The 26,691-nt window shown below is 49.4% G+C and overlaps 1 protein-coding gene across 6 annotated transcripts in view; it reads left to right on the top strand.

Moving 5' to 3' along the window:
• The window catches only part of MTSS1 (MTSS I-BAR domain containing 1), a 117,210-nt gene extending 90,846 nt beyond the window's left edge, over positions 1-26,364 (top strand). The window contains exons 4-16 of one of the 6 annotated variants that reach the window (XM_029062011.2): positions 5-89; positions 1,219-1,310; positions 2,815-2,889; positions 7,344-7,355; positions 11,040-11,197; positions 12,018-12,125; positions 13,573-13,670; positions 14,814-15,024; positions 18,642-18,761; positions 19,627-19,815; positions 21,527-21,697; positions 23,572-23,734; positions 24,994-26,364. In XM_029062011.2, coding sequence (XP_028917844.1) covers positions 5-89; positions 1,219-1,310; positions 2,815-2,889; positions 7,344-7,355; positions 11,040-11,197; positions 12,018-12,125; positions 13,573-13,670; positions 14,814-15,024; positions 18,642-18,761; positions 19,627-19,815; positions 21,527-21,697; positions 23,572-23,734; positions 24,994-25,709 — 2,198 coding nt within the window. In that variant the 3' untranslated portion in view covers positions 25,710-26,364. The remainder of the gene's footprint in view (positions 1-4; positions 90-1,218; positions 1,311-2,814; positions 2,890-7,343; positions 7,356-11,039; positions 11,198-12,017; positions 12,126-13,572; positions 13,671-14,813; positions 15,025-18,641; positions 18,762-19,626; positions 19,816-21,526; positions 21,698-23,571; positions 23,735-24,993) is intronic. The other 5 variants (XM_029062015.2, XM_029062012.2, XM_029062013.2 and 2 more) reach the window with 5 other exon arrangements.
• The last annotated feature ends 327 nt before the right edge of the window (positions 26,365-26,691 follow it).

Raw genomic sequence — 26,691 nt, 5'->3', positions numbered from 1 at the left:
TCAGGAGGAACCAGAGAAATCGGGTCTGCCCTCACTAGGATGTGTATGAGGCACCGGAGCATAGAGGCCAAACTTAGGCAGTTTTCCAGGTGGGTAATCATCTCTTTCTTGCCAAGATTGTACGGATTGTTTTTAAATAGTTAAAAAAAATAATTCCATTTGTTTTTGGTTTCCTGTGAGCTTGTTCACGTTAAACTGGGGTGAAGGAGGGGGAAAAATTAAGTGCTACTTTCCCTACAGCAGTGGAAAAAACAGCTAACGTTCTCCCTCAAAGACGGCAGTGTGGTCTGGTGGAAAGAGCATGGGGCTAGGAGTCAGGAGTCCAGGGCCCTAGTCCCAGCTCTGTCCCTGGCCTGCTGTGGAACCCTGGGCAAGTTAGTTACCGCTCTGGACCTCAGTTTTTCTCCCCTGTAAAATGGGAATGATACCCACTGTCCCTTTATCTAGATCTGAGTTTTGGGTGGGACAGGGATGGTGAGTGAACTGATTATCTTGTAACTACCAGAGAGCGTGGCACAGATTAGGCACTTACTAAAAACCGTAATAAAGTGCAAGTTGGCTTCCCTGAGTTCGTCGTGCTGATCTGTTTTAGCCCATCAGACTGTCACCCTTGGGGACTCCTGAGGGTGGGAGAGAACCCCCCTTGACTGAAGTAGTGGTCCTTGTCATCTACCACTTCCATCCCTCTAACAGCTAATCAACCAGTGAGGATCACCAGGCGGCATCGAACAATGGAAGTGATTTCTTTAATCCCCGGGGCCACTGGCTCATCTCCCGGACACTCAGTCATTTCAGCCAGTGGTACTTACTGAACACCTGTTGCGTGCTTTGCACACAGCAGACAGGTGGTGGAACCAGGAATAGAACCCAGGTCTTTCAGACTCCCAGGCCTGTGCTCTATCCATTAGGCCAAGCTGCATCTACAGAGTTGGTAGACCCATTCCCTCCCCACAAGGAGTTTATATTCTGCAGTGTACGAAGAGTGCGAGCTGGGTTTTAATGGGAGAAGAGAGTGGATAAGTGGGCGGGAGAGAGCTGATTGAGTGCCTTGAAACAATTGTCAGGAGATACTCATGTTGTATATGGGTAAGGATTCTTGACCACCAATCAAATCCTTGCTGTGTTGTTTTAATCCAGTTGAGTTGCCTATATTTTGGCAGTAATCTGGAATCTTGATGGATTTACTTTTCTTGCTTTTGTCTTTTATAACAAAATTAGTGCTTTAATTGACTGTTTGATAAACCCACTTCAAGAGCAGATGGAAGAATGGAAGAAAGTGGCCAATCAGCTGGACAAAGACCACGCAAAAGGTATTTAAAGGCAAAACAAATTACAACATGGAAAGTAGGGAATGTCCATATATGGATGATTCTCCATGTTTACATGTATATTTGTACAGGTGGGTGTTTGTACACATATGTGTATGTATAATTAGACTCCCACAAATATCACTATGGTATTTGTTAAGTGCTTACTATGCACCAAGCACTGGGGTTAAATGAAATATAATCAGTTTGGACACAGTCCCTGTCCCACGTGGGGCTAACGTATAAGAAAGAGTTGAAGGATGGTGAAAGTGATGGTAAGAATTTATATGTATGTATGTTTGTATCTGAAATCTCCCCCTCCTTGTAAACACATAAAGTATCCATTCATTATTATTCATTAAAGCAACATGGCCTAGTAGAAAGAACATAATAGTGTTATTAGTAGTATTACTATTATTATAGTCATCATCAAAAAGCACTGAGTGCTTAGTATAGGAGTAGTCCTGTTCTGTGGACCTGATTATCTCTCAGTCTACTTCAACCCTTAGTACAGTGCTGAGCCCATAGTGCTTATTCTCTGGCCAGAGTCCCTTCCTCCTGAATCTTAGCAACGATTTTTAATGTAATAATAATTATTATTATGGTATTTCTTAAGTGCTTACTATGTACCAAGCACTGTTCTAAGCGCTGGGATAGATACAGGGTAATCAGGTTGTCCCACAAGGGGCTCACAGGTTTCACCCCCATTTTACAGATGAGGTAACTGAGACACAGAGAAGTAAAGTGACTTGCCCAAAGTCGCACAGCTGACAAGTGGTGGAATCGGAATTAGAAGCCACAATCTCTGACTCCCAAGCCCGGGCTCTTTCCACTAAGCCACACTGCGTGTGTCTTCACAAATGGCCCGCTTCTTCATTTTTTTCTCAGAAGGCTTTGGGGCTGTCGAGTAGAGAGGATTTTTAGGGCTCCTGCAATGGGGGTGAAAACAGTGGGAACCCCACAATTGAAAAGTTTACTTAATTGTCTATGTGGGTTAGAGGTCCAGGATACAACTCCATATCAGAGAAAAGGGCAGCCGGGACGGCCTCCATTTTGTGCAAATCTGGAAGTTGCCGGCGTCCAGAGGAGGGAACCACGTTGTCTTTATTTTAGTCCTGATGGTTCCTCTTGTTGGCATTCACTTGAAATCCCTCTTCGATGTCCTTTGTGTATTTATCAGAGAAGCATGATTTAGTCATTCAATTAAAACACCCCCAACCTCTGCCTCTCTTCACAGCCAGCTATCTTTAAAGAGAGAGCTCGGGAATTGAGATTGGGAGGGGGCGTCACCCACCGGGTGGGTTTTTACACTTCAGGCCGCCATTCGGTTCAGTCGTCCTAAGAGCAATGCTTTGATGGTGATTATGATCGAATCTCAGTTGGACGTTTGAAAACGATTCACGTGATTAGATGTTCTTAAGTTTAAGGCTTTGTTTTCTTCAAGCATCTTTTTTAATAAACTAAATGTGAATCTGGGCACTAAATGTATTTGATATTTTACCTCTAGAATATAAAAAAGCTCGTCAGGAGATAAAAAAGAAATCGTCGGATACGCTGAAACTTCAGAAGAAAGCAAAGAAAGGTAATTCTTACAATTCTAGCATTCCCGTTCTTTCAGAGGCTTTGAGCGGATAGATATTCCTTCCTGTCTGTAGTTATGTAGCGTAAAATGTTTAGAATATGGCAAACCCATGTAGCCAATGGATCGTAAGTGGTTAAACAGAAACTGATGCCTCAGCTGAAGTTCTGCAAGTGCCTTGCTAGGTTTATTAACAGAGGGGCCACTTAAAATAGTTCATGATTCTTATCTTTTGTTTTTCATATTCAAAACCTGACAGCGTCCCGGCCTATTGTGCAAATTAATGAAACCTATAAATTTCCTGGATGCCTTAGGAAAATGCATAAAAGCCTTTATGCAAATGTTCTGTAGTAATTATAGCCGAAATTATGCCATTCTCCCCTCCATCTCTCACAGCCTATAATCTCCCAACCCCTTTATTAAATCTTGTAAGATTCATAAAACGGCTGCTGGGGGAATTTGGGAGTGGAGGCTGTCTAGCTGTCATATGAAGGCCCGGCCGTGGTGAAACCCACTAGCTAACAACTGAGGAAATGACCCCTTTTTCCTACGTTTCCCAGCATCAGTCACAACCCATTTACCTCAGAGGCCAACCCTGTGTCGTATTCTTTAGTGCCATTTGCCAGCAAGGTAAAGCTTTAGCTCTTCTCCTGGGGGTCTTTGGTGTGAAACCTTTCTGACTGTCGATAGTCACCTGAGGGAATTTAGGTTTAGCAGTGTCAGGAGCTGAAAGATACGGTTATCTGGATACCGTGATTTGGTTCTGGCCTTCCTCGGGGGTAGAATCTATCGGGTTGCCTAGAATTGGCCTGAAAGTGCCCTTTGAGGCCTACTTGATATTGGTTTTTTTGCCCACTTTGGTTGGAGAAAAACATGGCGAGTCCAGTCTTCCCTGAAGGCTTCTCTGAGTGGTGTCTTCCTGTCATTCCAACCCCAATGGGCGTGCCCTTCTCCCAGCCTGGGGTGACATAAGTAGAGTAGTATAGGTGGACTACTGGTAAACCAGCAGGAGGAGGGGAGTTTACTTTGAATTGGCATTTTCTTTACTGATGCTTGTTAAGTACTTACAATATGCCAAGCACTGTACTAAATGCTGGGGCAAATACCAGATGATCAGGTTGGACACAGTCCCTGCCCGACAAGGGGCTCACAGTATAAGTAGGAGGGAAGAGGAGTTAATCCCCATTTTGCAGATGAGGAAAACAAGGTACTGAGAAGTTAAGTGACATTTTTTTCTTTTTTTATGGTATCTGTTAAGCGTTTACTGTGTGCCAGGCACTGTACTAAGTGCTGGAGAAGAAACAAACTAGTCAGAATGGACACAGTCCTTGACCCCCTTGGGGCTCCCAGACTTAATCCCCATTTTGTAGATGAGGTAACTGAGGCCCAGAGCAGTTAAGCTAATTGCCCAAGGTCACACAGCAGACACATGGCAGAACTACGATTAGAGCCCAGGTCCTCTGAGTCCCAGGCCCGTGCTCTTTCCAGTAGGCCATGCTGCTTCTCATTGGTTTTCCTAGTCCCTGAAATTCAGTCAGTCAATCAGTTGTATTCATTGAGCACTTACTGTGTGCAGGGCACTGTGCTAAATCACTTAGGACAGTACAGTGAACTTACAGTCTAGAGGGGTTGACAGATATTGTTGAGGTTCCCCTATTTAAACATTTTGACCAGATTTAAGGGAAAAGAGCCCTAAAGTGGAAGGAACAAAGGGGATATTGGATCATTTGGAGGATGTTCTGGAATGGAAAAAGAAAAAATGGGGATGTCTTGAAAGAATGGCTGCCTTTGACATTGACCCCAACAAGGTGCTTTGAATGGAGATTCTTCTCTAATGTTGAATAAAATCCTCCTTCAATTCAAATCCCTTAGTCTGTTTTGTCACCTTCCTGGCTTAAGAGAACATTCCTACTAAAATGGCTAAGAAAAAATAGCAGCCTATTTCTTCCAGAACTCATGTTTTGACCCCTCTTAACCTTAAGGATTGTCACCTCCACCGATGTCCTGAATTCAGAATGTGATCCATAAATTAACTGTCCTTGATTATGGGGAAAAGGAGTCAGATAACCCCCCCAGGCTTGAATCCAGGCTTGTGTCCTATTACATTCTCAGATATGAGGTACGGGAGCTAAAGAGGAAACTAAAACCTTTTTTTAAACAATTAGTTTTAGTCAGGGGTTCTTTGCTTCTATTTCTTTTAAAGAATTGGATGCAAAATGTCCTAAGGAGAATATTCAAGAGCAGTTTTAATTCTGCAGGATTCTTGAAGGGTCAGTCTGAGGCTAACTCCCTGACTTGGCTAGCATAGGTCCCTAGGATAGATTTTTCTGAAGGGTTTTATTCGGCTTCTCTTTAATTCTTGAAGTTATTATTTTACACTTGTCTTTAGGCATGTCCTGAAGAAAACTCCACTCTTCACGCCTTTTTAAGGCTTTTTTCTAAGCCTTTTAGGACCTTTCTTTGAAGTGGTATATGTCAGTGCCCAAAATCAGAATGGGTTAAATTGCACTCTGCACCTGAAACACTTGAGAAAGTGTTCAGGCAGTAGTAATAGTATTTAGTTTCCTCACAGAAATAGCATTCTTTTAGATCCTCTGTAGCTTCCCAGAATTTTTGTTGGGCAGAAATGTTGGGTAATAATAATAATTACGGTTCTTGTTAAGCACTTACTGTGTGCCAGACACTGCATTAAGCACTGGGGAGATACAAGGAAGTTGGGTTGTACACAGTCCCTGCCCCTTCCACCTCTAAGGCTGAGGGAGCATGATTATCGCCCCTGGGCTGCCTTATAATTTAGAGAAAACTCTGGATGGTCTTTCTCTTTTGTATTGTATTGGCACTTGATAAAATTTGTAAACATGTTTTAGGACCATGAGTGAATGGCCCTTCGGACACTTTGGTTTGAACCCTTATTATAATAAACCTGTAAACTTGGGTCCAAAAAAATGTTAGGATTTTCTCTCAAAGGACCTTTGAATGAGTTCTGTATCCAGATTGAAACAGAGGAAGCCGTTAAGTCACAGCAAACATACATCTCCTTTTTGCAGCATAAATTGCTACCTAGGTTCTCTCAGTGTTCCTCCTTGATTTGCCAAATGAGCGGTACAGTCTTCATGAAGATTCAGAACATTTTCTCTTGAATAACTCTAAAGGCTCTTAGTTTTTAGTTGAATTTGTTCACTGATCGGCAGAAAGCATCTTGGGATATGGCCACAGAAGAAAGCGGAAATGTGGACACAGTACGCCAGGCCTCCTGTTTCTGAATCCCATGATGTTTAACAACCCTTTTGAATCAGGACTCTTTCCTCTTTCTGGTTGGCAGCAATTTGTACTCAGAATTTAAAAATTAGTTGGGGTGCAACTCTCTTCAGCCACTTTTGAAAAGCCCAGGTACCCAGAAACTTCTTATCGTGGAAAATATCTGAGGAAGGAAATGGAAAAGGTTTGCATTCCATTCTTCAACCCTGCCACAATTAAATGATTCCCTGAAAATCTTCTTGCTGGAAGGCCGCAAGCCTAATATCCGGAAATCACCAAAGCAGAGAATACAGGACTTGTTGCAGCATAACATCAGTACTGTAATCATTCCTCTCATCCAGTCTTTATCATGATGGTACTAAGTGCTTTATATGTTGATAACCTGTACTAAGTGCAGGAGTAGAAAGAAAATAATAGGACACATGGGGCTCCCAGTCCAAGCGGGAGGGAGAAGAGATATTTAATTCCCATTTGACAAATGGGGAAACTAAAGCACAGAGAAGTCTCTTGACTTGCCCATTGGCACACAGCAGGCAAGTGGCAGAGCTGGGATTAGAACCCAAGTCTTCTGACTCCCAGTTCTGCTTTCTTTCCATTAGGCTGAACTGCTTTTGTCCCTTGATTTTCTATTCCAGCCCTTCCTTGACCCCAAACAATTCCTCCCCATCTTCCCCATTATTGCTCTCAAAAACTTGAAATGGTCACATGGGAAAATTCATTGAAGTTGGGTCATCTTAAATGTGTGTGTGTGTGTGAGAGAAAGAGAGAGAGAGAGACTCACTCCATTACTGTCCCTAAATGATGGCAATCAGTAAAGTGGTCCTGTTCCAATTTTTCAAATTTATTTTTAAACTCAGTCAGAAACGAGGTACTGGGGAACGTGAGTTAAATGCTCTCACCCCTGTTGTTGACTGTAAGTAGTTGTAAGAGCCAAGGTACTATTTATTAAACACCCACTAGGTGCAGTACACCATACTAAGCATAGAAAAGTACAGTACCAAGAAGTGCCACACTCCCTGCTAACACTCCAGTGGGTTATATCACCACGTTGTGGATCTAAAGTGCCATGTTTTGGGCTGATGATTTAACAAGTGACTGACTGGTAGGGGCCCTGCAAGGCTGCCAGTTTGACTCTGTTTTATTTTCCTTTCTGTGTCAATTTTGTGTCCTGCAATTTCCCATGCGCACCCCCCTGCCAGCTGATGCTCTGGGTAAGTTTGGGCTGCATCCCTGGTGGCTGGGCAGGGTGTGGTCCTCCCGGCTGCGGGCTCTTGCCGGGTGCCCGGTTCCTTGCGAGCTGTCCAGCTTTCCCTAGAAAAATCAATAGCCCTCGTGCTTTCCAGGAATGCAAAAACAGGGGCCTGTGGGACTATGCAAAACACCGAAATGCTCATTATGAAAGTGCTCAAAATCACCATAAATCAGTATTCAGCTTCAGGAGAGGAATCCGATTGGAACATTTTCATACTCCTCGCCTGAGGAAGGAGGAAAATGTTTCAAAAGTCCAGTTACTGAACAAAAAAAATTCCTAAATTAGACTTTGTTCTTATTTTGGTGGCAGAGGATCTTAATGTTCAGATTCTAGAAACCATTTCATCTCTTTGAAAACCAAATTCCCATAACTTAAGTCTTCATCTAATAAGGATGAACGATCGGCATTTGGGTTTCCACCAAAGTGAAGAATCGGGTCCTTAAAATTGTGCGACTCTTAAATGAGCCACTGATGTTTACAACGTTGAACAAGTGGTTATTTCCTAGATGGTGTTTATGCATCTCATAATGTGTTGGGACAGTCACTGTTTTTTGTTCCTAGGGGCTACATTGCTTCCAGCCTGAACTTGACACAGAATTTTCAGACTTGGAAATGCTCAAAAATCTGCCATTGGAGAAGTGGGTTGAATTATGGCATTGGGGATCTTGATTCTGCTCTATTTTGTGTTTGATCAATCAATCAATAGTATTTATTAAGCCTCCCACCTCACGCCCCGTGTGTGGGGCACTGTACTAAGCATTGGGGGTGGGCACAGAAGCATCAATAGATATGATCCTTGCTCTCAAGGGATTTCCAGTCCAATGAGTAATTTGTAAGTACCAGTAAATCACCATGCGGAAACTAAATCACTGGGATGACTTCAAATACACGGATTTGCTCTTCGGAGTCTGAGACTGAGTTGAGAGAATGTAATGATGGACGGGGGGCTGCATTTGATTCTGCTTCAGGGAAGGAAAGCAGAAATCCCTGCATCTCAGTAGTAGTATAATGGTGATATCTTTCAAGTACCTAATACATGCCAAGCACTGTGCTAGGCACCAGGGGAGATACAGGCTAATCAGTCCCTGTTCCACCTGGGACTCATGGTCGTCAAAGTAGAAGTAAATTTAGCAATGGTGTTTTTTAAGCTCCTTCTAATGCAGTGTACTGTATGGCGCACATAGGAAGCATATAAGCCCCACTCCCTGCTCACAAGGAGCTTACGCTCTGAGGAACATTCCCAGACTATCCCGCTCTTTGCTGAGTGGGTTGGCGTTTGGGAAATGGAGCCATCAGGGGACTTGGTGTGATCAGGATGGGGAAGATAGATGGCAGCTCCAGCCCTGCCGCACATTTTGATTAGAGAAGAGTGACTGCTTCCCCCCGCCCCCCACTTCGCCAGGCTAGGGAGATCCATGAGAAGCAGACTTAGATGCTAGAGAAACGTGATATGCCCAAGCTGAGGCAGTTTGGCGCTCAAATGGCTCGTTACCTATTTGAACCATGTTCCGAGTCGCCTCATTCGCCATCACTGTTGCCTTGGGATTATCTATCTATCTATCTGTCGATCGATCGATCGATATATATAGTCGCAAGGGGACATTTTGGCCTACGAGTTCGGGCTAGTGTCCCCATTGTGGTGTCCCCATTGTGGACTGAGTCACCTTGGGTCAGGGATCCTGCCTGTAGTTTCTGTCCTGTATCCCCAGTGTCCAGTATGGCATGGTTGTAGTGTGTTTTGATGATGTTTCTGGTGTTGCTGATGATGGATGAGAATCTGTACAGAGAGAGAGGAGGAGGAGGAGCTTATGGAAGCCTCTGGCCTTTGGAGGCCCAGCTGAGCAACAGCTGCATTGGGTCATAGCTCCGCTAAGTAGAGAAGCATCATCTGGGGCCTAGCTCCTGCTGTTTTGACTGTAACTCCAGTCCCTGCCTAAAAGTCTGAACCTGTCGGTCCACCCCGGCTGCATCAGCAGACAGAATGGAGTTAGATGAAGATAAGGTTGTAAGGTTCACAGAAGGAAAGCAATGGACCCTCCCTGCAGAAGGTAAAACCATTCCTACCTCCCACCCTTTGACCCCACTCCTTCCCTTCCTTTCTTTTCTCCTCTCGTAACCATTCTCTCTGGCCCCAGCCTCTCCTGATTCCCTGACAGAAACCTGGTTTCCCCAAACCTAATGCCACAACTTGTCTCCTCTGCTTTCTCTCTGCTGAGTTGCCCAGGTACATGATGCCCACTATGGGAAGGGCAATTGGAGGCCAGAATTCAAGCCGGGGGTCTGAGAGGGAAATTAAGGGGATACAGCTCGAGAAGGTCTCGTCCTAGCCCCTGGGGGCTGTGTCTGGTGGAAGTCTCTCTTTTAAAGAAGACCGATGGAGAGGCACCAGAAGCGCCTTCAGGTCTTTCTTGCCCTTTCTCTATACTCTTGGAGGGTGTCCTTGGCTCCCTGCTTGGGCTAAGGCTAGTCAGAGATTAGAGATCTGTAAAAACATGAGAATTGAAGCTATTGCTTCGGAGTATTTGGGGGCTGAAGGAAGCAGAGTTTGATGATGATGATGATTGTAATCGTCATCATCATCCATGGATTTACTGAGTGCTTACTGTATTCAGAGCACTGTACTAAGTGCTTGGGAGAGTACAGTATAAGAGTCGTTAGACGTGTTCTCTACCTATAGCGAGCTTCCAGTTTCGAGGGGGAGACAGACAATATTAAGATATGGTTTATAGATAAGTACATGAAGTGCTGTGGGGTTAATGGTGGGGCAAATAAATGTCCAGAGGTCACAGATCCAAGTGACAGAAGGGAGAGAGAGCCAGAGAAGAGGGTCTTAATCGGAGAAGGCCTCTTGGTGGAGATGTGACCTTAATAAGGCTGTGAAGGTGAGGGTCTTTGATTAAACAGTAAGCCAGTGCCCCAGTGGGGCAGGAGATCTGTTGATTGGAATTTCCCCTCTCTTGGATGAATACCAGTTAGACCATGAGCTTTCTAGGTGACATTATCAAGACAGTAATAATTACTGTTGTTATTATTAAGGCCTTCATTAAGAGCTTAGTGTTTGCACAGCCTTAGGGTAGATATAAAATGACCCACAGAGGTACAATCCCTGTCTCACACAGGAATCACAATTGAAGAGGGAGGGAGGGCAAGTATTTCTTTGGCCGCGTTGGGTAGTATCAACAGGTGGTTCTTGTTTGGAATGTTTTTAGAGTCTCTTCTCGGGCAAGAAGCTACCTTGTCGCCAGTCATAGGGATCTGTAGGCTGATGGCTTTTAGTGTGCTTTGCAATAACCATTTTTCCCACTCGAAACAAGGCCTTGGTGGTTGAGCAAAGGCCATGAATCTGAAGCTTAGTGGCTGATGGCAGCAACGGAATGCTCTTCTTCTGCATGCCCCAGGTAGAAAAGTATGTCAGCTCATCATCATCTTTGTTCGTGCACTGCGAAATATAAATGCTAAGAGATTCAGTACTGTCTTCATGAGTACCAGATTACCTTGGTTCCTGCAGATGCTGGAAATGGGAAGTGTCTAGTGTCAAGGATTATAACTTTCAAGAGGGGACTGTCGGGGAGGGAGAGGGTTTGGAGGGGATTTGTGCCTTCAGGACCGCAAAACCTCCCTATGATTTTCTTCTGGCATGCAGGCCGAGGAGATATTCAGCCCCAGCTGGACAGCGCGCTCCAAGATGTCAACGACAAGTACCTCCTTCTGGAAGAAACGGAAAAACAGGCTGTCAGGAAAGCCCTGATCGAAGAACGCAGCCGATTCTGTGCTTTCATCTCCATGCTGCGGCCAGTAATCGTAAGTTCCGGGACGTTCGGAAGGGTGGCACCAGATTGTCCTCCTTTTTTTTCTTTAATGGTATTAATCGCTTTCTAGGTGCCAGGCACTCTGCTAAGCGCTAGGTAGATACAAACTCCTTAGGTTGGACAGTCCGCATGGGGCTCACGGTCTTAATCCCCATTTTACAGATGAGGCAGAGAGAAGTGAAGTGACTTGCCCAGGTTCACACAGCAGACAAGTGGCGGAGCCAGGATTAGAACCCAGGTCCTTCTGGCTCCCAGGCCTGGCCTCTATCCACTAGGCCATGCTGCTTCTCTAGTTGGTTGTTGGTGGAGACATGGAGGCCAGTGTGTTTGTAGTTTGTTTTACCTGCTCAAGTCATGGAGCAGGACATCTCACACTCTCCAGGGAAAAATGTCAGGCCATCATTTAGTATCTACTGAGCTCCTCCTGTGCGGAGGGCACTGTACCAGAAGCTGGGGAAATGCACCAGAGTTAATAATCCATTACCTGGTTCTTCCTGGAAGGCAGACAGATTGGATGTCGATTTCGGACAGTGCAGGGAGGGGAGAATGGGGGCTGGCTGGAAATTGCTCCGACTTATACCCAGAAGGGTCTGAGATGTACGATTCACTTTGAGGAGTCTTAAGGGGGAGGAATTTTGGCTGGGTATCTTTCCCATATGGAAATGATTTGGAATCTTCCTAAATGGAAGAAGCAGAAGCAGCAGCCCCAGCGTGCTAAAAAACAGGCCTCTAGACCCAATTCTCGGGAGACTTTCCACCCTGTGGAAATTGTGATACCTTTTTCTAAAAAAAGGAAAATGTGTCTTTCTCAGGAAGAAGAAATCTCAATGTTAGGAGAGATAACTCACCTGCAGACCATATCTGAAGATCTGAAGAGCCTCACCATGGATCCGCACAAACTGCCGTCAGCAAGCGAACAGGTGACATCCTGCAGATTTTAATAATAATAATAATAATAATTGTGGTATTTGTTAAGTGCTTACTATGTGCCAAGTACCATACTAAGCACTGGGGTAGAGACAAGATAATCAGGTTGGACTCAGTCCCTGTCCATCACAGGGCTCACAGTCTTAATCTCTGTTTTATAGATGAGGTAACTAAGCCCCAGAGAAGTGAAATTACTTGCCCAGGATATCAGAGCATACAGGTGGCATAGCCGGGATTAGAAACCAGATCCTTCTGACTCCCAGGCCTGTGCTCTGCCCACTAAGCCATGTTGCTTCTCTGACCAGAAGCTAAAGTGAGGGCCAATCTAAGGGTGAGCAGTATACCCTTAGCTCTTTGTCCAGGGTTAATTTCAGTCAGGCGTTACCCCTTTTTTGTTGTTGTTTTTATAGTATTTGTAAAACACCTACTGGTATCGAACACTTGTTCTAAACTCTGAGGTAGAGACAAGTTAACCAGGTTGGACACAGTCCAATCATGTATTGAAAAGTCTGTATTTTACAGTTGAGGAAACTGAAATTGCTCTTCAATTCCCGTCATTGTTCAGTTGGATATCTTGGGCTTATTTACTCCCCTTCCGCCTAATTAATGCCTGATGGCTTGTTTCCCATTCCCCCTCATTCTCCTCAGGTTCTCCTTCTCTGTAGTGGAACAAATTATTGATGTCAATTGATCAGTGGTACTAATTGAGTGCCTTCTGTGTGCAGAGCACTGTACTGAATGCTTGGGAGAGTACAGTACAACCCGTGTGCAGAGCACTGTACTGAATGCTTGGGAGAGTACAATACAATGGTAGACACATAAGGAGCTCACAGTCTAGACAAGGCATCATTTACAAATATTTGGGTTATGTTTTTCCGTCATGATGTTGTGAAGATGATAAAATATATTCATGGAGGTGTCTTTTCAGGCCTCTCTCCCAGAGAACACAATCCGGTTTTTCTCTTAGTGGTTAGAATTATGTCATCATACTGAAGATCCAACTTAAGTCTTTTATTTCCCATAGTTTTCTTCACCCTAGTGGTGGCCTGCATTATTTAAACAGAAGGGTGGGGACATTTATTTTTAAATTGAATATTTTTCATCATCTGGGGAATGGTAATTGGGAATTAAAAGAGGTTTTATGGCCAAATTGACCTAGTTTTGTACCTTATTGGTATCAAGTAAGAGGGTATTTTCCAGTAATCATGGGTTGATGAGGCCTGTCCCCTTATCAGTCAGTCAGGCAGTGGTATTTATTAAGTGCTTACTGTATACAGAGCCCTGACCTAAGCTTTCATTTCCTAGTGTTGATAGTATGATTCTTTGGAGTTGACACATTTCGCCCTTCAAATACAGGAAATAGGAACTCTGTAATCTGATGGTCTTTTCCCTTCCTAGCAGGTATTTTACAGGATTTGCCCTTTTTTTCTTCTCAATTAGGTCATTCTAGATTTGAAAGGTTCTGATTACAGTTGGTCATATCAGACTCCTCCATCTTCTCCCAGCACCACCATGTCCAGAAAATCCAGTGTTTGCAGGTAAGTGGAAGAAATGAAAGTTTGCTTTTTCATGGGGGAGAAGGGTGTGTGTGTGTGTATGTTTTGGGGGCAAGGCAGATCAGATTTCCCATTTCCGGGCCAAGGGGACACATATCCTCTTGGTTGTTCTGTCTCTGAGCTCCCTATGAGCAGTGAACCTTCAGAGACATGATACAAGAGCTCTAGGCTACCATAGTGGAACAGAAGTTTATAATACTCCAAGAAGCAGCATGGACTAGTGAGTAGAGCACGGGCCTGGGAATCAGGAGGACCTGGGTTCTAATCCAGGCTCTGCCACTTGTCTGCTGTGTGACCTTGGGCAAGCCACTACACTTCTGGGCCTCAGCTACCTCATCTGTAAAGTGGCAATTAAGACTGAACTCCATGGAGGACATAAACTGTGTCCAACCTAATTAGCCCCACTCTCAACCCCACGGCATTTTTTTCATATCTTTAAATTATATATTATAAATTATGTATTCATATTAATGTCTGTCTCACCCTCTAGACTGTAAGCTTATTATGGTCAGGGCATGTGCCTGCTAATTCTGTTGTACTGTACTCTCCCAAGCATTTAGTATTGTGGTCTGCCCATAGTAAAACATTCAATAAACACCCTTCATTGATGGACTCGTATCTACCCCAGCTCTTAGTACAGTGCCTGGCACATATTAGTTCTTAACAAATACAAATTTTTTTAAAAAAAATCTCCCCATTATGCACTTCATTACTCAGACTGAATTACTGTGAGACTGAAGCACTCTGTTACTTTTCTACCATTTGATTTATTTGTTGAGTGCTTTCTGTGTACAGTGAGTGGGAGAATCCAGTACAATAGAGTAAGTACACAAGATCGCCGCCCTCAAGAAGTTTAGTGTAGTGGGACTTAAGTGCTTACTCTATCGCTCCGCATACTGACCGTGAATGCTCAGTAAATACCAGTGGTTGATTTTTAGTAGTTCCTGGTGGATGTTTTGATGACTGGTGTTGCCTCTGGAGTTAATTGTGTCACCTTTCTTTTACCCCCTCCTCTCCCACTTGTCCTCCCCTCTGCCTTCTGTCCCCCCTCCCTTTTTCCTTCCCCTCCCCACCGCCCCTGCCCCCATCCGGTCCTTTATCTCTTGGCCACGGACCCCCCGACAGCAGTCTGAACAGCGTGAACAGCAGCGACTCGCGGTCGAGCGGCTCCCACTCTCACTCGCCCAGCTCTCACTACCGCTATCGCAGCTCCAACCTGCCCCAGCAGGCGCCCATGAGGCTGTCGAGCGTGTCGTCCCACGACTCAGGATTCATCTCTCAGGACGCGTTCCAGTCGAAGTCACCGTCCCCCATGCCACCGGAAGCCCCCGGGCAGGTGAGGCCGTCCGCCTGGCCCCGGGAGCCTGGGCTCTAGAGAGAGACCCGGCTGGGGTACGGCAAGCAGACTACCCCAGTGAAGAGATAACAGTAACAATAAATGTGATATTTGTTAAGTGCTTACTATGTGCCAGGCACTGTACTAAGCGCTGGGGTGGATACAAGCAAATCGGATTAGACACAGCCCCTGTCCCATGCGGGGCTCATAGTCTCAATCCCCATTTTACAGATGAGGGAATAGAGGCCCAGAGCAGTGAAGTGACTTGTCCAAGGTCACACAGACAAATGGTGGAGCCGGGATTAGAAACGACTTCCTCTGACTCCCAGGCCCGTGTCCTATCCACTAGGCCACGCTGCTTATCTAAACCATGACGTGGAGGAAATATTGACGGCTGAGAGGGAGATTCCCCAGGGTGTGTGAACTGGACTTGCTGGGGCCCCAGGCCGAGTTAGGTTGATGGAGCGCGCTGGGCTCTCTCAGATGGGTCCCAGCGGCGAGGGCTTCTCCAGGCTCGTCGGTGGCTCACATCCCGTCTTGGCAAATGTCCCGCTTCCCAGGGAGCCCTCACCCCAAGGGTCAAAGTGAAGGAGGTATCAGACGTGAACCCGGTCCCGGCTTCTGGGCGACAGGCTAACGCCGCGTCTCTCACGGTGGTTTCTGTTTCCCCCAATGCCCCCGGTGTTGTCTGGCCATCCGTCTCGTGAGGAGATGCCCCTGTCACAGGCCTCTGGGGGTCATTCTCCCCTCTCCCTCCCCAGGGGTCTGTTTCACTAGAGGTGGCTTGGATTTAGGAAGGGGGCCAAGTTGAATCATTTGCCCTTAGTTGGGTTAGAGGACTCGGTGCCCAATCCAAAACCGTCCAGTTCCATCCGAGGAAAAAGCAGAAGCCGTCAGCTGCGTCTGTGCTGAGCTTAAGGGTGTCTCTCATGCTTCTGTTGCTGCTCGCGCCAGGCCTTTTTCTCTCCCTTAGCGTCAGCAGACGGGCGTCTGGCTGGGCACTTGTCTAACGTCACAGGTCATAAAACTATAGGCCGGAGTCCACGTTGCGGGATCCAGACTGGTTGAGTGACAGGGTGCCTCGGGGAAACTGGCTGCTTGGTTCCAGCGCCCTGCTCCCTGTCCGCTTCCTCCCTGCAGAAACAGCGGCACCTCCAAACGCCGAGAAAGCCGGGGTGCGAAGTGAACATCAGAGCATTTTCCCGAGCATCCACTCTGTCAGGACACCATGCTAGGCATTTGGGCCAGGCCCAGAAATAATTGAGCCAATCGATCCGCTCCCCCTCTTACCTCAAACTATCTGATTCTGAACAGAAATGCTCATGGGGGGAGCGTTTTGATGCTGCCTCATTTTATACCGCCAAGATTCCCTCCAAGACCTTTATGCATGCTTACGTGTGTTCAGAGGGTCTCGCCTGCTCCCCGAGCACTGTTCTAAAGCGCTTGGGAAAGTACAGTAGAGTTAGTAGACACAGCCCCTCCCCTTAAGATATTGTGGTAGCATAGAGGCCAGTATGTTTCCAGATTGTTTTACCCACTGATGTCACGGGGCAGGACACCTCATCTTCTCTACGCTAGACTCATCGGTCCATCACTTTGTATCTTTTGAGCACCTCAGGTCCAGAGCAGTGTACCAGGCACTTAGGGAAGTGCACGAGAGTTAGTAATCCATTACCTGGCTGTTTTTGGAGAGCAAACAGGCGGGATGATGATTTCAGACAATGCAGAGAGGGCAGATGGAGGGCTGGCTGGCAACCGCTCGGTCTACTGTGAGCAGTCCACTGTACTGAGCACTTGGGGGTGTACAATACAGTAGATTTAAGAGGCACAATCCCTCCCCTCATGGAGCTTCCCGTGTATCCTCAGAATCAGGATCTGCGTGGCATCTACAAGCCTATAGTTTTATTTTCTTTTTCTTCAGAGAAAAGAATGTGCTCATCCTTGCCGGGGATGCTTCCGCTTGGTTGTCGAAGGGTGTCGCCTCTTCTCTTTTTGTGCAGAACGAATAGAGCTTGTGGAGCAGGGGAACAGGAAATCCAGTAGACCCAGTGAGGGTGGAAATTCTGGGCTCGTGAGCATACAGTGGAGTGTTACATTTCTACCCCTCAACCCGGGGCATTTTCACAAGTGGGTATTGAAACGTGGCAGAGTCCAAAAGCCAGAGGATCGATTGGCTTGGCTGTCGTGTTGGGAGAGCACCGCTCCGGTAGGGAATGGTGTCACTTCTTTGAATCAGAGTGATGGGAGAAGGGAAAAAAGCTTGTGGGGCCTGCCCCAGCCCGTTGGAAAGCTGTGCACCCCAGATCCATGAGCCACTCTTCAGCCAGTTTGGCTAGTCATAGGGAAGTAGTTCAGACTGATGAATCCCCCCTCCACAGCTCCAGCTAGACGTGGCTCCGTTCACTCTTCCTCATCCCGTCATTTTCCCGTTCACTTGGGCAAAGGCAAGAAGTTAAACAGATGAGGAACCTAAAGCAAACAAGCACAACAGATCAACACTGCTGTACTAAGTGTTTGGAAGATTACAGTACAACGGAGTTGGCAGACACGTTCCCTGCCCACGACGAGCTCACAGTCTAGAGGGGAGACAGACATTAAAGTCAATAAATTACGGATATGGCCGTCAGTGCTGTGGGGCTGAGGGAGGGGTGAATAAAGGAAGCAAATCAGGGCAACTCAGAAGGGAGTGGGAGAAGAGGAGATGAGGGCTTAGTCAGGGACGGCCCCTTGGAGGAGATGTGGCTTCAGTATGGCTTTTGAAGGTGGGGAGAGTAATTGTCGGAGATGAAGAGGGTGGGCGTCCAGGTCAAAGGTGGGACGTGAGCGAGAGGTCGGTGGCTAGATATTCGAGATCAAGGTACGGGAAGAAGGCCGGCATTTAGGGGAGCTATCTAGCTCCTGTTGGAAAGCTAGATTTAAAGAACGGCTTTGAGCCCATCGAGCCCCCTTTGGTCTTAAAGGCCGAGGTCTCCCAAGGAAGAGCTCCCACTTTCCCTCCGATCGGCCTCAGAATAGGCATCGGCCTACAACTCATGTCCGCGCCATTCTCCACTGGATGCCCTAAGCAGTGGTGATGAGAAGAATGGAGAGAACTGGTGGCAGAGAGATTCCATAACCAGTGGATACAGGCGCTGTTAATCCCAAGAGTTTATCTGGGAAGCTAAGCACGAGGCTGGGTTCCACTACCCCGGTCTGCGGGAGGAGTTCCTCAGAGAGAATGGGAGGTGAGGAGATCCCGGGGGGAGCCCTTCCCCTAGCCACTGGAGTTGGGATGCTTTGAGGAATGGCTTTCCATGTGTGTTCGGAGGGTCTCGCTCAGGCCTGCTACCCGAGGTTAGGCCTCGGAATCTGGCTCACTGTTTGCCGTGCCGCTCCAAAACCTGACCGAAAGCTCCGTGTGCCTTACGCGCAGGGTACCGTGATCTGGACAGAAATTCCTAACCCTCTGCTTCTCTCATCCTTCCCTCTTCTGCGTGTGTGTCCGTCTGTTTCTGCGTGTGCTTCTCCCCCGCTCCCCCGGCACCCGTCCCCCCCTCCATCCCCGGCGGCTTGTTTTTGTTTTTTTGTCTTTTGTATTTCCTTTTCCTCGCGCTGCCTTGGTGCTGATCCTGCCGCAGAACTCGTCCAGCTCCGCCTCTTCCGAAGCGTCGGAAACCTGCCAGTCAGTGAGCGAGTGCAGCTCCCCCACCTCAGTCAGCTCAGGCTCCACCATGGGGGCGTGGGCCTCCACAGAGAAGGTGAAGATCAGAACCCCGGCCTGGTAGCCCCAACAGAACCGTCGTTCCCCTCCCTCTCTCTCAACCACGGACAACCGGCGGGTCGCAGACCGAGGTCCCGCTCGGGCCCTGGGGGAGAACGATGCCTTTGGGAGCTCCGTTTATGTCCCCGGTCCCCAGGAGGGCGACTTGGGCAACGGCCGGACAGGCTTCGGGACGGGGAACGGTCCATCCCGAGATGGGGCCTGGTTAGAAAGGGGTTGATCGCGGGCATCGAGGGCTCACCGGGGATGTGTGTGGAGACTCCCGTCTGTGTCCTGCTGTTTTTCACCGCCCGGCGCTGTGGGAACGTATCATTTCAGACGTGTCACAGGTCGCATCTTTAGCCTCCTTTTTATTTGAAAACCTTTTGTTTCAATCTCTAGGGTTTGCTGGGAGCCGCATGCACCTTTGGAAGCAGTGGGGGTGGACGGTCCATTTTTGAGCGCCCTTTGGAATTTAATGGTTGGGCGCTGGGCACGGCAATGAGCCTGTGCTGAAACGATAGTAAATTGGGAAAGTCAGGGAACGATCGGAGGGAACGAAGCCCCCCGGCTCAGGCTTGCCTTGCGAAGTTATTTCAAAATGAGATGAAATTCTTATTCTTGAAAGGTTCATTTACGACAGAGCCGGTGGAAATTTTTCCCACTTCCCGGCCCACCTCATCAATCCCTAGTTCCAGACCGCAGATCCCATTGTTTTGCTTTCAGATCCCATTTTCCGGTTTTTTGCTTTTCCGTAGAATCCGCCAAAGCCATCTGTATTTCCACATTCATCTTATATTAATTTTTTCCTTTTTTCTGTTTTTTTTTGTTGTTGTTCGTTTTCTGTTTTTTTTCGTTTCCAGTTATCTAACGGGTTTTATCACTCTAGCGAGCCCTATGTAGCACCTGTGGGGCTGGCAGGCCTTTTCCCTCATTACCTGCCTGCCTCCCGCCTGGCCCCTCGGGGGGCCACTGGTCACCTTCCAGACTACGCTCATTATTACACCATTGGCCCGGGCATGTTACCGTCATCTAAGATCCCTAGCTGGAAGGTTTGTGCCTCTCACTTGCTCTCTCAGCCTCCTCTGCCCCTCCCAACTCTCTCTCTCTTCCTCTCTCTTCTTTTCTCTTCCTCTCTCTCTCCTGCTCCCCGCCCCCCCAGACCCCCCCCCCCCCACTCTTTTTCTACCACCCTTCCCCTCTTCCAAGCTGCACCATCCACTTCTCACTCTCTGTTTGACTCTCCTTTTCGGGTAACAGCTCGTCAAGGTCAGTCCTAACCACAAAACCCCATTTGGGATTGAGGCATTCGTCGATGGGTTATTTTACTCAACCCTGCCTTTCTTGGGTCAGACATCTTTATGAGGAGGGGGACGCCAACAGCACCGAAAAGGAAAATGGCAGATCGCGAAGCAGTCAGTCAGTAGCATATACTGAGCACTTACTATGTGCAGAGCACAACAGTAAGAACTTGGGAGAGTAGAATAGAGTTAGTAGACGTGATCTCTGCTGTCAAAGAACCTACAGTCCAGCAGAGGAGATAGGCACCGAAAGAATTGACAGATTGGAAGGAAAAAAGAAAAGGAGATTTTTTTACATGTGATAGTGGACTTTGTTTCAGTCTCACTTTGAACTCGGATCCTCTGAAAAAGGACAGTTCCTTTGCAGAGTCCTGAATGGATCAGATTTAGGATGCCAATCAGTCAGTAATGCTATTTATTGAGTGCTTAGTGTGTACAGAGCACTCGGCGCTTGGGAGAATGTTGTAGAGTGGAGTTGGTAGACACAATCCCAGCCCTCAAGGAGCTCAACCTGTAGTCGGGGAGACAGCATTAAAATAAATTAGAGATGGGGAAGCAACAGAATCTGTATTGGGAGCCCTTCTCCCCGTCTTTCAGAGATGTAGAGCTTGTAGCGATGAAGCTATGGGGCCGTGGGTTACGGGTGCACTGGCAGCCCAAAGGGGAAGCTCTCCTTCAGTGCTCAGGAGAAAGGACCCAACACTTTCCATCTTCTAAACCGTCACCTAGGCCAGACTGCACTTGGGTGCAGTGGGATTCCAAAAAAATAAAAACAAGGGGGGCGACAGACAGATGGATCTCGGTTGATATCAGAAAAACCTCGCTACAGTAAACTCCACGTAAGCCAGTAGGGCCGGAGAGTTCTCAATCACTGAACTGCCTTGTATTGGAGAAATGTGGGGGAAGAAAAGTGTTTCAGCTAGGGAAGTCATGTCAGGTGCGCAGTGTTTACTCTTACGTCCTTATTTAAGTATTTTCCAGCTCCTGTTTTAAAAGAGCAGGCAATCAATCAGTCAATGTTGTTCCGACCGCTCATTGATATGTTCGATTGCTTGCTCTGTGCCGAGCACTGACTAAGCACTTAGGAGGGTAACAGCACCAACAGTAATAATTATGGCATCTAAGTGCCTTGTACGTGCCAAGCACTGTTCCGAGCACTGGGGTAGAGAGCAGGTAATCGTGGCTGGAGTAGAGTATGGAGTACAAGAGAGTTAGTAGACACCGACCCGGCCCTTGAGGAGCTCACCATCTAGAGGGCCGAAACGGGCTCTGTAGCCATCCCCCTCTCTCCCTTCCCTACCTCCCCTAAAATCAGGCAGGGCTCCCCCGGTCGGGGTGGGGTTCTGCTGTGCTTCGGTGCTGCCCCTCTCGGGAATTAGCCTTAGGCCTCTCCGGCCTGAAGCAGTAGCACGAACGAGCGAGTCCTGACGGGGCCCCCGCTAACAGTTGTTCTTTCATTCAGGACTGGGCTAAGCCCGGTCCGTACGACCAGCCCGTGGTGAATACCCTGCAGCGCCGCAAAGAGAAGCGTGAGCCGGACCCCAACGCCAACGGAGGAGCTGCCGGCGTCCCACCTGCTCCCCCGGAGGAAGCCCAGAGGCCTCGGAGTATGACGGTTTCAGCTGCCACCAGGGTGATGCTTTTATTTTCAGTTTCGAGTTAGCATAAGCCACTTGAAGCACAAGGGTCTCTTCTCTTCCTCCTTCCCCTCCAGGCCCCGGACCCCAACTTGTCATCCCCCCCACCCCGGGATGGTGGGAGTGGAAGGTTTGCCCCCAGGCACGTGAGAGTCCCGCTGGGTGAGAGCCAACTGTTGGGAGTCTGGTTCTGCCCACGGCCGGGCCGCGAGTGCTCTGGGGACGCTAGCTCACGGGCCGAAATCATGAGGATGTCAGGCGGTCAGTCCATCGTATTTACTGAGGGCTTACTGCGAGCCGAGTACTGTACTGAGCGCTTGGGAGAGTACGGTACAACAAAATAACAGTTTCCCTGCCTTCAGCGAGCCTACAATCTAGAGGAGGATGTCTGAGCCAGGCTGGGTTCGGAGACGGGTAGCCCACCTTCTGCTCTCCGTCACTTGGAAGGGATTAGCCGTGACCTGGAGGAAGTCTTTGAGGCCTCCTTATCAAGTGGGAGAGGGCCTGGCTATTACAGGAAAGAAATAACCCCCTTTAGCAACTCAAGTCCGCTGTTTGGTCCTCCCCGTCCTCCCCCTTCATATCCAACAGACCATTACTATCACCGTCTTCAAAATCCTTCTAAAGTCACAGTAATCAGTCAATCAATCAGTGTTTTTTATTGAACACTTACTGTGTGCAGAGCACTCTCTTAAGCACTTGGGAGAGAGTACACTACCACAGAGTTGGAAGACATTTTACCCGTTCACAGCAAGCTTACGTGTCCTCTAAGAAGCCTTCCTTAACTAACACCTCCTTTCCCCCACCCTATATTCTCTCTCTTTTGCCTCATCTGTGCACTTGGGTCTGTACCCCTTAATAATAATAATGATGGCATTTGTTATGCGCTTACTATGTGCAAAGCACTGTTCGAAGCGCTGGGGGGACGCAAGGTGATCAGGTTGTCCCACGTAGGGCTGACAGTTTTAATCCCCGTTTTACAGATGAGATAACAGAGAAGTGAAGTGACTTGCCCAAAGTCACACAGCTGACACGCGGCGGAGCCGGGATTAGAACCCATGACCTCTGACTCCCAAGCCCGGGCTCTTTCCACTGAGCCATGCTGCCAACTCCGCAGCACTTACTGTCCGGATCCTTATACTAAGCTGCTTCCCCTGGGTGTAATATATTTTCATCCCCGTCCCCCCCACTGGAGTGTAAGTTTATTGAGGGTAGGGATCAAGTCTACCAGTGCTATTGTACTCTCCCAAGTCCAGTGCTCTGCATGTAGTAAATGCTCAATAAATACTATCGATTGATTCTTTTCAGGCTTGAGAACAACAGTCTTGTTGTTTCAGCCGTGGTCACTCCCTTAGAATAACAGAATAATGACAATAATAATAATTACCGTTCTTGAGCACTTACTGTGTGCCAGGCACTGTACTAAGCACTGAAGTAGATGTAGGATAATCAGGTTAGACACATCCGTGGTCCCACGTGTGGTGCACAGTGTAAATTAATCCCCGCTTTACAGTCAGTCAGTGGTGTTTGAGCGATTACTGTATGAGGAGCGCTGTACTAAGTGCTTGGGAGAGTACTCTGAAGCTCACTCGGTAGACGTGTTCCCTGTCCACAACGAGCTTAACGGTCTAGAGAGGGGAAATGGAGAAGTTAAATGACTTTCCCGAGGTCACGCAGAACGGCGACAGCTGTGACTCCCAGACCCGGTCGGTCAATCAGCGGTGTTTCTCGAGCGCTTACTGTGTGCGGAGCCCCAGACTACTGGGAAAAAGGTCCTCCCAGCCTCTTCCCTGAGGCGGGAGAGACCTGAGGGTGCCTCTCATCCCCCTTCCCCCCGGGACCCCAACCTCATGACCCTGTTGGTCCCCAGCCAGGAGAGGAGATGGAGGCCTGCGAGGAGCTGGCCCTAGCCCTGTCTCGAGGCCTGCAGCTGGATACCCAGAGGAGCAGCCGGGACTCCCTGCAGTGCTCCAGCGGATACAGCACGCAGACCACTACGCCCTGCTGTTCCGAGGACACGATTCCCTCCCAAGGTAAAACGTGAGCCTCGGGTCTCTCGTCGACAACCCCTGCCTCTCCCGCCCCCCGCTTCTGGGATCGGTCACCAGGGAGGCCCCCTGTGCTGTTTCAGGACTTGGGGCTCGTAGAGCTGCCCCGAGAGGTGGCCCTGTGCCTGAGGCGAAGGAAGCCCGGGGGAATGGTCACATAAAATCCAACTGTCCCCACTTCCCAACCCCCCATTTTCCCAAGCCAGAAATCTGAAGGCCCTTTCTGTCCCTTTAAAGCAGCCTCGCGGATAGCTTCGAGCTCCCTGCCCGTGACATTTTTCGGGTACCTCGGTTTGACCCATTTCACTAATGTAGCGGTATTTCGTCCAGTGGCCACCAACACCAGAAGATGTATAGAGATGATTTTTTATTTCTTTTTTAATGGTATTTGTTGAGCGCTTACTATGTGCCAGGCACTTTACTAAGGACAAGATTGGACACAGTCCATCTCCCTCTTCATATCCGACGGGTGACCACTCTCCCCGCCTTCGAAGCCGTATCGCGGGCACTTCTCTTCCAAGAGGCCTTCCTTGACTAAGCCCTCGTTTCCCCTTCTCCCTCTCCCTCTGTGTCACCGTACCGTACCACAGAGTTGCCAGATACGTTCCCCGCCCAGCTTACGGTCTGGAGGGGGGAGACAGACGTTAATATAAATAAACAAACTTCAGATATGGACATAGGTGCCGTGAGGCCGCCGGAGGAGTGAATAAAGGGAGCGAATCCAAGCGAAAGGGCGATGAGGAAGGAGTGGGAAATGAGGGCTTAGTCGGGGAAGGCCTCTTGGAGGAGGTGGGCCTTCGAAAAGCCTTCGAAAGAGGGGAGAGTGACCGTCCGTCCGATACGAAGAGGGAAGGCGTTGCAGGCCAGACGCGGGGCGTGGGCGAGAGGTGAGGTGACGTGGCCCGAGGTGAGCTGCCTGTCGTTCGGCCTTCTTCTTGGAACCTTGAACTGTTCGGCTAGCAATCCCTTGTGGTGGGAAAGACCCCGTTCGTCAATCAACCCGTCCCCTTGGCCCTTCTGGGCGTGCGCTTGCTGGTGCTCTCGTCCCCCGCGTTTCCCACCGAGGGGATCTGAGCGAGAGGCCCGGTCCTCTCCAGAGGTCACAGGGGCGGAGCCGGGTGGGGACGGGGGCCCTCCGCTAGCCTACCCAAAGGCTGGGCCTCCCGGCCTCTTGGCGGCCAGGTGAGCGGGGTGGAAACACCCCCGTCGCTCCGGTCGGTTTCTGACCGGGACGTTTCTTTCAGTTTCAGATTACGATTATTTCTCTGTAAGCGGCGACCAGGAGGCAGAGCAGCAAGAGTTCGACAAGTCCTCCACCATCCCCAGGAACAGCGACATCAGCCAGTCCTACCGCAGAATGTTTCAGACCAAGCGCCCGGCGTCGACGGCCGGCCTGCCCACCTCCCTCGGACCCGTGATGGTGACCCCCGGCGTGGCCACCATCCGACGGACCCCTTCCACCAAGCCGTCCGTCCGGCGGGGGGCCGCGGGGGCCGGCCCCATCCCCATCAAGACCCCGGTCATCCCGGTCAAGACGCCGACCGTGCCGGACCTCCCGGGCGGGTTTCTGGGCCCGCAGGGCGGGGCGGAGGAGGGCCCGGAGCCGAGCCCCGAGTCTCCGCCCGCCGGCGAGGGCCCCCAGGGCGGGGGCGGCGGGGGCGGGGGCGTGCCCTCCTCCCTGTGGAGCGGCCAGGCGTCCGTCAACCCTCCGGCGCCCGGCCCCAAGCCCGCCGAGGAGCAGAGACAGGCGGCGGCCGAGGACGGGGCGGAAGAACCGGAGAGGGCCGCCGGCCCGAGCGGCCCGGCCGGGCCCGGCCCGACCTCGGAGGGCGACCCCGGAGAGCCGGGGGCCGGGGCCGGGGCCGCCCCGCAGGGAGAAGACATGCTCAACGCCATCCGACGCGGCGTGAAGCTGAAGAAGACGCTGACCAACGACCGCTCGGCCCCTCGCCTCTCCTAGGGTCGGGAGGACCGACCGCCCGCCCCCGGAAATCCGGTCTCGTCTCCATCCGTTCCCTCCCGCCACCGAACCAGACCGTCTGTGGGAAACGCCGACTTGACCGGGTCTCTGGAAACACTCTCCACAAGGAAACGAAAGAGCAAAAGGCACCCAGAGTCACCGACGGATCCCCAATTGGTATTTTAATCTGTAAATACGCGCCTCCCCCCTCACTCCACTCCCGACCCCACCCCCGTGCCCCACCCCGCCCACGAGAACCATAGAGCTAGTTTTCATTTCCTTGGACGGTGCCAAATCCCATGGAACTTTTTTATAGAAACCTTTGTAAAATTTTAAATGCGTAAGGAGGCGGGGGAGGAACCGTAAAGTAGCCGACTTCGGCAAAGGGGCGGGCGAGTCCGGCTCTTCTGCCGGCTTTCGTTGGCACGTTGGGACGGCGTGGTTTAAACGAAACCACATCGAGCTTATTCCGGGTACAGGTGAGATTGTCCCGTACTCTCTCGAGAGCTTAGGGCAGCGCTCTGCACGTAGTAAGCGCTCGGTGAATACCATAGACGACGGCGCAGCGGGCGGGGAGTGAATCCTCCTTTAGACCCGCGTCTCGTCGGGCGAGCCAGGAGGAACCATTGACGACAAAGCAATAGAACACGTGAAATAAAGGGGGACGTGATAGCTTGTGTGGGGTGGGAGGGGGACGGGGATGGGGGAGGATGGGGAAGGCAGGGGGGCGGGGGGAGGGAGGAGGATGGGGAGGGGACCATCATAACATAGCAGTCGCCGTTCCGCAAGAGTAGCCTAGCAGGTCGGATTACTAGCCGCTTCACGGTCGACCCATCCTAATAAGCCATATTGGGTCGCGGTGTCTGTTCCCGTGGGGGTCTCCGGGACTGTCAGTTCCTCCGCAGTCCCTCTCGCCGGCACAACCTGCCCTCCGCCTACGGCTTCGCTTACATAGGCTTAGACTTCTTCGCTCACTTCTTCT

This window comes from Ornithorhynchus anatinus, chromosome 4, assembly GCF_004115215.2.
Source record: "Ornithorhynchus anatinus isolate Pmale09 chromosome 4, mOrnAna1.pri.v4, whole genome shotgun sequence".
Lineage (NCBI taxonomy): Eukaryota > Metazoa > Chordata > Mammalia > Monotremata > Ornithorhynchidae > Ornithorhynchus > Ornithorhynchus anatinus.
This window is presented reverse-complemented; position numbering and strand designations above follow the sequence as displayed.